The sequence below is a fragment of the Trachemys scripta genome, chromosome 3, assembly GCF_013100865.1.
Source record: "Trachemys scripta elegans isolate TJP31775 chromosome 3, CAS_Tse_1.0, whole genome shotgun sequence".
NCBI lineage: Eukaryota > Metazoa > Chordata > Testudines > Emydidae > Trachemys > Trachemys scripta.
The window spans coordinates 123,707,390-123,717,981 of NC_048300.1; the positions used below are offsets into that span (position 1 = coordinate 123,707,390).

Consider the following 10,592-nt stretch of genomic DNA (forward strand, 5'->3'; position numbering starts at 1 on the left):
AAGAAGTGAGTGTATGTGATAGAATGAATACATGTGGTGATTATTTGTATTACGGTAGTACCTAGGAGCTTCAGTCAAGGACCAGGACCTGATTGTGCTAGGTGCTGTACAGACACAGACCAAAGGACTGTCCCCATCCCAGAAAGTTTACAATCTAAATATAAAACAAGAGACAATAGGTGGAGATAGATGGGGGTGTACAAGGAAACAGTGAAATAATATTGGTTATAGGGAGGTGGGATTTAGGGAGGGGAGAAGACTTGGGTTAAGGGTATGGAGAGGAGATGGGAGGATAGGTGAAAGTAGGGGTAAAGAAAAGAGAAGGCAAAAACATAGAAAACATAAACGGGAGGATAGGGCACCATTTTTTCTTTCCCCTATCTGTCAAAATCACGTAAGCTCTCCTTCCTTAGAACAAGTAGTATTCTGTTTTATTCCCTTTTGAAAATCTGGTCACACTAGAAACAGCGTTCATGTTTCATATCTGAACTATTTTTGTTTAGAAGTATTGTAAACATTTGCACCAGTTCAAAGGTTCAGTGGGACTTTTATGAATCTCGGTGTACAAATTCATCAGACTGTTGAGCTTAACCTATTTTGACCATTCATATTCTACTGATATTACAAAGCTGTCTTGGCCCATCAAAGACCATAATTGGCTTGTTTAAAAACTCTGTTCTGCAGAAGCCAAAGTAAAGGGCACAGTCAAGAAAATGTGCTGTAAACGTGTGTGTAGGGACTGAGAGTAACCTGTGGTTGTTAGGAAACTTAGGTGACTAGCTTTCAACTCTAGTGACTGGTTTGTATCAGTTTACATTTTCAAGGCTGTCTTTGCAAGAAAAAGAGCTAGAAAAATAAAAAACATAAAAGCTGAAGTTGTTGTTTACATTTGGAAGTCCCCCAAATTTGGAGGAAAGGGAATGGTGGCTGTAAATCTCCTAGGCTAGCAAAGCTCAGCTGTGATGTTAATACATAAAATAAAAATAAATTTTCAGAATTATTTTACATAATTTATACTGTTGATGTAGGTTTCTTGAAGAATGAATGCAAAGCAGTTAGTTTGTTTCTAGTCACTTTCACCTTCTAGTTGACGTGAGCTAACTCAATCTTGCAACCTTTGGTTTATAAACACTTCAGGGGGATATTTTTGGTAACTTTTAAAATGTTAGAATTAGTTTTAGTCTTAGAGTTGGTAAAAGCTGATTTTTACAAAACTGAAATTGAACTGACATTGTTCCATCATGACTATGTTAAAATGACAAATTCAGACTCTGTAGGGTGAATATAATTTTTTTTGTTTTGGATATGAATATTGGAGGTTGGTTCTGAATAAATCCTGAATTGAAAAGCAGTTTAGTTGTGTTTTTAATGTATTATAGTTATAATTAAAAGATTAATCCTTGACACAGTATATCCTTATTTGAATGTCTTAGGGTTCTTGGTGGTACCGATCAATACGCTACAGCGGAGATCAGATTCTCATCCGCACAACTCAAATCTATACATATTTTGTTTATAAAACGCGAAATATGGATCTGAAACGTAAGTAAAAAAGGTATTTGAAAAAACAGGGTGAAGTTGGTTAAAGGTACAAAGTTGCCTTTTAAACTCCTTGGGGGGTCACTCTTCATTTGAATGCCTCAGTGCTTATATGGGGTGATTAATATAACCCCATTGTAAGGTTGGTTAAACGGAGGCACGGAAGCTGACTTGTCCATGATTACATGTTGAGCCACTGCCAAACAGGATTGTAACCTAGGTCTCCATGCCCTCTTTACTCCTTCTGTAAACATGCTGTCACTCATAAGCGTACGGTTGGAAAAATCCCAAATACTAGAATTCTGGGGACCCAGAGTATTTTTAAACATTTACATTACCAAAGAGTTAAACGTAGAATCAGAGGCACCAGACATAATAATATAGCCAAAGTTTCTGTCATTGTAAATATCTGCTCTGAAAGACTTAAACCTTGCTCCATACCAAAACATGGAATGTCCTTTTCAGATGACTTGTTCATTCAATGTATATGGCATGCCTAATTTTCTGTCTACTCATACTAGGTTTTTTAAATAAAAATCTTTATAGGTAAAGTCTGCAGAACTCTCACAATGGGTCTAACCCATTGTGCCCTTGAAGACCTGGTTAGTTTAATCTGTCTACAATAGCTGAAGGGTTTACCAGACCTGCTAGAGCAATTAAAATGGGATCCTCTTTATTCTTAATATTTGACTTCCTGGATGCTAAGAATTACTGAGGTGTTGTTGTTTAGCCTTCGGGGCTCTGCAACAAGATTGCTGGAAACACCCCCTTTTGATACGCCGCAGCCAGCTACTGGAGTATCTAGGTAGGTTGTCTGGCAGGAACACCTCACAGGCAAACAGAGAAACAGAAGATTTCAAGAAAGAGCGCAAAAATGCCTTTGTTAACTGAACCCTGCTCATGCCATCGGTTGGCCATGTCCCACTGCTTTTTCACTCTCCTCCAGCTGTAGAGGGGGATATGAGAGAGAGAGAAAGAGAGCAGCCCAGATATGGAGTAACAAGTAGGCTGTAGGGGGCCTCTTGGCTGACCACTTTCTTCTGACCATTTCCTCTGCCCTCTTTAGCAAGAAGTTAATCAGCCCTTATGTAACATTGGCTTGCTCACTTTGGGATTTAGTGAGATAACAGGGCTTCCCTATGTGGGGGCTTCCTCTGGCCCTCTTTAAACCTCTGTGAAGTTCAGGGAGCCTATTAAAGGTGTGTCTTCACAGCACGGTTAGCTTGAGTATTACCCCTAACTTGGCTCCTGTCCCCACACACACATCTCTAGCTCGAGTTAAATGGTGCTTTAAGATTGAGCTAGTAATACAGTGAAGATGCAACATCTTGAATTACAACAACACATCATCTAACCCAATCTGCTAATCCAGTCACTGTGATGTCAGTCAAATCATTCTGTGTAACTCGAGTTTTGTTTTGGAGTGTGGTTGCTCTCACTGGAGGTAGGCTAGCTCGAGTGCAGTCAGCTTGAGTTAGTATACTCAAGCTAACTTGCAGTGAACTCCACCAACGGGAGCAGTTCTCTCTTCAGATTCCCTTTTCATTGATATCCTATTATCTTAGAACATGGAGGCCACTCTCCCTCTGTGCTACAAAGAAATGGGGGAAACCCTGTAAGGTCAGGGAGAAATGTGAAGATATTCAGCAGTAGGAAGTTTTTATCTGAATTTCTTGTTCTACCTAATAATCTATGAATTAAAGTTTAAAGGAAATAGCTCTACAAAGCAGCTTTGGAAGCATCTTAAACTGGCTAGGTCTTCAGGGGTGTGGCTACTTGCTGCCTGTCATAATTGACAAGTCCAGTTCTGCCTCTAAAGAACTGCAAGCAGGGGTAAGACGCATTGTAATGGATCCACAGTCTGTCCTGCTCGAAGAAAGGAAATTTTTGCATAAATTATGATATATTTTCTACACTCTGTGATATGGCAAAAGACAAACTTCCTGGCAATACAATAGAGAGAAACTAAACTCTCCCTGCTTAATCCATGCCCTGAAAAAAGCCTAGAGGAACAGATATACCTTACAACATATGCCAAAGGCAGAAAGGAAAAACGTATTCTTTTGGGCTAACTGGGGAAATAAAAGAGAACCCTTACCTGAGAGGACCAAGCCTCCAGGCTCACAAAACTAGGGACAGTTATTTCAATCATCTAGGCAGTTGTCAAGCACAGGTGGTGAGCACAATTTCCTATCTAAATCAATCTGACAGGGGCTCTACTAAAGTTTATCATTATCTGTTTACTGTTACCATTGTATTGGAGCACTTCACAATCTAATGTATTTATCTTCACAATATACTTGTGAAGCAGAGAAGAACTATTAACCCCATTTTATAGATGGGAAATTGAGGCACAGAGTGGCCAACTTACCCAAGGTCATACAAAAAAGTCTATGGCAGAACAGGGAATTGAACCTAGTTTTCTTGAGTCCCGTGTTAGCACTCTATCCAGAGGACAATCCTAAATGGGATGAAATCAGCATCGTAGATGAAGAGGATGGTATGTGGGTCAAAATAGATACAAGTGAATAAAGAAGAAAGGAAAAAGTTGTGAAGGGCCTTGAAGTTGAGCACAAGAAACTTGAACTCAGTATGGCTCACTATTTCACTAGGAGGGTGGTGAAGCACTGGAATGGGTTACCTAGGGAGGTGGTGGAATCTCCATTCTTAGAGGTTTTTAAGGCCTGGCTTGACAAAGCCCTGGCTGGGATGATTTAGTTGGTGTTGGTCCTGCTTTGAACGGGGGATTGGACTAGATCAGTGGTTCTCAAACTTTTGTACTGATGACCCCTTTCACATAGCAAGCCCTTGAGTGCGACCCTCCCCCCCGCCGCCTTATAAATTAAAAACACTTTAAAATATATTTAACACTATTATAAATGCTGAAGGCAAAGCAGGGTTTGGGGTGGAGGCTGACAGCTCGTGACCGCCCATGTAATAACCTTGTGACCCCCTGAGGCATCCCGACCCCCAGTTTGAGACCCCCCTGGACTAGATGACCACCTGGGGTCTCGTCAACCCTAATATTCTATGATTTTATGGTGGCAAACTAGCCTCTTCTCTGCCTGAGTTCTCTCCCCCATCTGTAAAGGGGATACTGATACTTATGCATCTTTTTGTGAAGTATTTTGAAAACTATGTAGTAAATGCAGTAGTAAATATTTGTTACTACTAAACTGAATTTTGTGAGCCCACTCTGTCTGTTTGTACATGTGTCCTACTGTGCTGCCTATGCATCTTCTTAGTAATTAAAATGTTTCTTTTCCCTCCCCTTTCTTGCAGATTAAGGGACTAAGGGAGGAGATGAGTTGATCATTACTGTGGGCAATGAGAATACTTTATGACTAGGTGTTTTAAATCATCAGAGTTGCTTTTCTTCATGCTAAGGTCCACAGATCCATTACAATAGGTACTTCAGTCTGCTTGCAGGTTAGGGGCAGAACCAGACTTTACAGTCACTGGCAGAAGGGGAATGCCTCATCTCCTGAAGTTCCCTCCAGTTTTTCTGGTTCTACAGTAGCTGCTGGCTAGAACAGGCTTCCCTGCTGTAGCGCTTTTCTGAATGAAATTCCAAATTTTATTTTGAAAACCACTGGTCTACAATTTTTAACCTGATGTCCGTGGACCCCTGGGGGTCTGCAGACTGCCTAAGGTTTTCAAAGGGGTCCTCACCATTCATTTGAAATGTTTTGGGGGTCCACAAATGGGGGGGAAAAGGTTGAAAACCACTGTTGTAGACTAACAGTTCGACTCAGTAAAATGTCTGTGTAATAAATTAAATTAATGGAGATATCCTATCTCCTAGAGCTGGAAGGGACCTTGAAAGATCATTGAGTCCAGCCCCCTGCCTTCACTGCAGGACCAAGTACTGATTTTCCCCAGATCCCTAAGTGGCCCCCTCAAGGATTGAACTCACAACCCTGGGTTTAGCAGTAATGTCCAGCCATGTCCTATGGCTGCATTTGCCTTTTGAGGGATTGTCCCCTCAGGTCTGCTTCACCTTCAAAGGTGTTTGTAGCAGCTGGTGCTCCTGTAGGCTGCAGGGAGATAGGTAGGCCAAGACAAACCAGAGGTGAAAGAAAGGTTCTCTGTCTCCTGTTTCACCCTACTCATATCTGAGATCTCCTGGGGAAGCACAGTCTTGTCTGTCCCATGTGGATCCCATGTCATTAAGCTTGGCAAGATTTGATTTAAATTAACAGAAATTGGTAAACATTGATTTCAGCTGACACACTAAAATCAACAACAAAAAATCCAATGGTAACAGTTGGCTTGAGTACCTCCATCTTGTGCCTGTAGGGCTTGGGTGTCACTGGCCTTGCAGCAGCTCAGAGAGCCCTCTGCAGCCCCCTGTCACAAAAGTGAGAGAGACGTGCTGTGACAGCGAAGCTGCAGAGGGCTCTTTGCACACCGCAGGCCTGTGATGCTTGATCCCTGCAGGCACAAGGTGTGGGGAAGGCTGTGTTCCCAGTGGAGCAGAACAGAGACTCCTGTGGGAAAAAATAACAGGAAATAAATTTAAAGAATAATATCTGCCCTTTCTCTTCACTCGTGGAGTGCAGCAGAGTAGATAATTCTCAGTGTCTGGTTTCCCCTGCTTAACTGTAGAGAATACAAACTGGGGATAAATGCAGAAAAAGACCAGGTCATAGACTTGTGCTGATTGCTCTAGGTGTGTACCTCTCCACCCCACAAAGTGAATTCTTGTTCCTTAAGGAAAGAAGGCCAGCAGTCCAGAACAATTATAGAATCAAATAGTAAAATATATGTAAAACAAAGAATTGAAGAAGACTCTTTCAGGCAAGAGTGTATTAAGTATTATGAAACTACACTTAGGAGGTGTGCAATTGCCCTAGGCAAGATCTAGCTCTATATCTCTTCTCATACACCCTGGGAAGGGCGCACTCGATGTCCAGAGGAGTATCCATTGGAGCTGTGTAAGAATTACAGGAACAGCTTTTATTCCATTCGCTGTCTCTTCAACCCCTGGAAAGGCTTCATCATAATGGAAATCATCCATCTACTTCAGATTGGAGCTGACACTCCCCATTCTAGCTTCAGAGAATGGGACAGACAGAGCAAGATCCTGTCTGAAACATCTACATAAATTCCTAAAGGAAGATTGTCTTCACAGGATTTCTGTTTTACCATTGTCAGACAATTCTTATGTTTTGTAGATGAATGACAGCCTTTTTCTTTCCCTGACTTCAATTGCTACCATTTGATCTTACATGAGCTTTGCAGCATCATGGTAGCAATAATATTGGCATTAGGGAAGATGGAAGTTCAGTCTTCCTGGACAATGTTCTGCTCAGGGTGTTCTGTACAGAGAGAAAGCTGAAGTAAACACACTAAGTAATACAGTTCCTGGGGTATCTTGAAATCTAGACAATCTTTCTCTCTCTCTCTCTTGTGTGTATGTGCGAGCGAGGGAAGACAATCATAGGTTTGGGCTGAGGAAGAATACTATCTCAGGTACAAGATCTCATCCCAGGAGAATCTTAACAGAAGATGAAGATGGCCAATTGGAGAACAAGTGGTTTAACAAACAAAAATTCAATTCTTATTGACGCCTATTGGAAATTCTGATCTCAGACAGGCATGCTTCAGTGATCTAGAGTTCATATGCTACCTATCCAGTAATTCCAGGTATCCTCTGCATCTTGCCCTATCATCTGTTGGCAGAGATCTAGCTCCAATTGTTTGTCTGCTCCCACAACTATTGAATGTAGAGAGTCAGATTTTTATTTTAAATGGATATTTCCAATTCAGTTCAGGGAATGGGTGCCAGAAAGAAAGCACAGCATCCATGAGCTGGAACACAGTGATTTATTGAAGTCTCGGGGAACTGCTCCTTTCATGGATAACAGATCTGTTCTGGTTACGACAGTCAATGTGTCTCAGAGGGTTTCATACCTGGGAAGGATACAACGGACCCTACCCCACAGAGAAATTCTCCTGAGTGGAGCAAAAGTTTCCTGTCTTTATGTGCACTGCCCATCTAGGGGGAGATGAACACCAAGATATCCATGGTGGAAGTCAGATTAGCAGCATGGTTCCTACACCCAGAAATATCTCACTTATGGTCTGTCTGTCAGTTAAGCTGATGTTAGACCTCTTTGCATCTGGAAACAGCTAATAAAGTGCACTGTGCCCTCTCTTTGTGTCAGGATCTGTGATACGAGGTGGTGAATGACCTCTCATAAAAGTTGGACAAGGTCCCAGCTATGTGTTTATTCCCCTTTTCCACTGCTCCCCAGAACAGTACAAAAGCTAGAAATGAGAGAGTAGCAGTGATACTGTTTCAGCCTTTCTAGCTGAAGAGACTATAGTTCTCAGGCCTGATTAACCTAGCATTGGCTCTTCAGATATCTGTATCTCACAGCGATCTGAAGTTTTCAAATCTAATCCTCAATCTGGGACCAGAGAGGTTTAAAACGAATACTTGGATGAAATGACTGTTGCTCTCATGCACCTCAAAAGAGAAAGCAGCAAAGAGAATTTATTCTTCTAGCTGGTACATAGTTTAACTTCCATGTTAAACCAGTGAAACACATCCATAAGTTCCTCCAGGAGGGCTTTATTGTGGGTAAAAAGGTGAAGTCTCTGTTGTATAATGTTCCCATCATGTTCAGAAAAAGGAAGCTATGTACAAATCCCAACACTAGATGCTACCTGAGGGCATCAATCACATTCCGCAAGATCACAGAGGAAAACCTTGGAACCTCCTTCTGCTCCTTATAGCAATATCCAGATCGAGCCCCTGCAGGAGGTGTCATCATATTTCCTATCCAATAGAGTTGGCCGCCTGATGGCTGCATTCTTCAATCAGCTGAGTATTTGTTTGACGTCGGAAGATATCTCCAATGTACTTTCAATTCAGACAGGTAGTCCTCACCATTGTCAGCATTCATTCCCTAAGTAAATTCAAGAAATATTTCTCCTTTGGTTAAGCATCAAAGTACAGTCCTTAGAAGCACTAACACTCTGAGATTAATTATGTCTCCTCTGTTGAGATCAACTAGATAGCCATATGACCATCAATACATAAATTCATCTAATTCTGCATATTGATCATCCAGTCTTTAGCCAAAGCCATTTTCTTTTATTTGGCAGGCATCTTCCCCTGGGCACTAAAGTATGAAGAAGGTATTTATATATAATCTACCTCATTTGGGATATCCACATTTAAAGGCTGATCCTACTGTGTGCATCCTGGAGAGACGCTATCTAAATCCCATTGTCACAGTTCTGTAGACCTTAGCACAAAGAATAATATGAAAATGTATCTGTTTGCCTGAAAATTTCCTTTCTTCGAGTAATAAGGTCCACAGGTTTGTCCCACCTTGGAGACAAATGGATCATCCAGAGTAGAGATGGAAATTGACATCCAACTATTTAGGTGTGGTCATTAGGTTGAATTTACCATGCCCTGTAGCAGAAGGAAATTTATCTTTTTTTCCTCCAAAGTATAGTTAACTCTCTAATGTGGGAAATTAGGTTTGAAAGGAAATTTTCCGGTAAGGATAGCTAAATCTTCCTGGCTTCATTAAAGGAATTCCTGCTTTTCATGTGTAAGGAATTAGTTTGTAGAACTACTTTTTACTGCAAGGAGTTGGTCTAATTTAATAATTAAAAAAACTAGTACTTAACAATATTTGTTTTAGAATTAAAGGTTCCCAGAGACACTTGAAAAAACTAATCTAGTCACTTTATCTTGGCTTCAAACAGAACCATCCCAGTATAGAGCTGACTTCCAATTTGAAGGATAGGCAGTGTAGCTTTACAGAATGTCATGCCTGTGTGCTGTAAATTTTCGAAAGCTGACTTCTTGAACTTTATCTTGCATGGCTGGGCCTATCTCCCCATTCATGGCATTGCAACCAGGAACATGAGGGTCACAGCACCACTGGTTTGGCCAGTTTAAGTCAGAGTGGCGGCATGATCTCTGCACCAGGCTGCAAAGCCCAGACTGAGGAGCCGGGCCCAGCTCCACAAGACTGGAGCCACCAGTTCCGGAGGTGATTTCTGTGCGTGCACAAATCCCTTACTAAAGCTTGAACAGAAAATGTCAATGAAAACAATATTTCCCTCCCCCCCACCCCCGCCCTTTGTACACCACCTTTTTGAACTTTAGGGGGTTCAGAGAGACAGCCCCAGCCACTTCAGTTGATGTGCTTATGCAAACTTCCCCTCACATTAGAAGACTCCCTGCACAGCAGCTTCAGCTGCTGTTAGGGGGATGGGACCAGGGACTTTTGCTGTCTTTGGGGCTGCAACTATGTGACAAGTCTACTTCTTTTAAAACCATCAGCATATCCTGCTAGATGTGATATTGTGTGGAAAGCCCATCTTGCAGCCCAGAGCTGCTTTGACTGATTTTTGTCAGGTGTTACTCCAGAGGCAGCTGTAACATTGGAGGCAGTATTGGGTCTACTGAATATCTTACTCAGAGTAGGGACTTGCTCCTGATGTGGCGGGATTGAAATAGCTGGGAGTTTTCTGGTTGAGGACACTGAAAAGTCACTCATCTGGCATAGTGGGATCTTAATTTCAGGAAGTGAAATTCTAGAACTTTGTGTTTACTTGGTTGTACTTTGTCCCCAATTATCTTTGCAGGGCTTATAATGGTTTTAGCAGGAGCCTCTGAATTTGACCCTCAGTATAACAAAGATGCTACAAGCAGACCAACAGATAACATTCAGATACCTCAGGTTAGTTAATCCTGAAAGATGCTTCACTATTGTGTAAACCAAAGACTTAAAAGGGGGAGTTGGTTAGGCTTTTAGATTGGCTGGCTGGTTGGTATCCATCCAGGTCCTCAAAGGTTCTGGACCCACATTGCTTATTGAAAGAAAACTACATTTCATAAAAAGCAACAGAGGGTCCTGTGGCACCTTTGAGACTAACAGAAGTACTGGGAGCATAAGCTTTCGTGGGTCAGAACCTCACTTCTTCAGATGCATCTGAAGAAGTGAGGTTCTGACCCACGAAAGCTTATGCTCCCAGTACTTCTGTTAGTCTCAAAGGTGCCACAGGACCCTCTGTTGCTT

General features: G+C 41.8%; 1 protein-coding gene across 1 annotated transcript in view; it reads left to right on the forward strand.

The window, feature by feature from the left end:
• Positions 1-10,592, forward strand: part of SEC63 (SEC63 homolog, protein translocation regulator) — a 124,611-nt gene that overhangs the window by 60,600 nt on the left and 53,419 nt on the right. The window contains exons 8-9 of the mRNA XM_034765927.1: positions 1,434-1,542; positions 10,159-10,253. Of these exons, the coding sequence (XP_034621818.1) occupies positions 1,434-1,542; positions 10,159-10,253 (204 nt within the window). The remainder of the gene's footprint in view (positions 1-1,433; positions 1,543-10,158; positions 10,254-10,592) is intronic.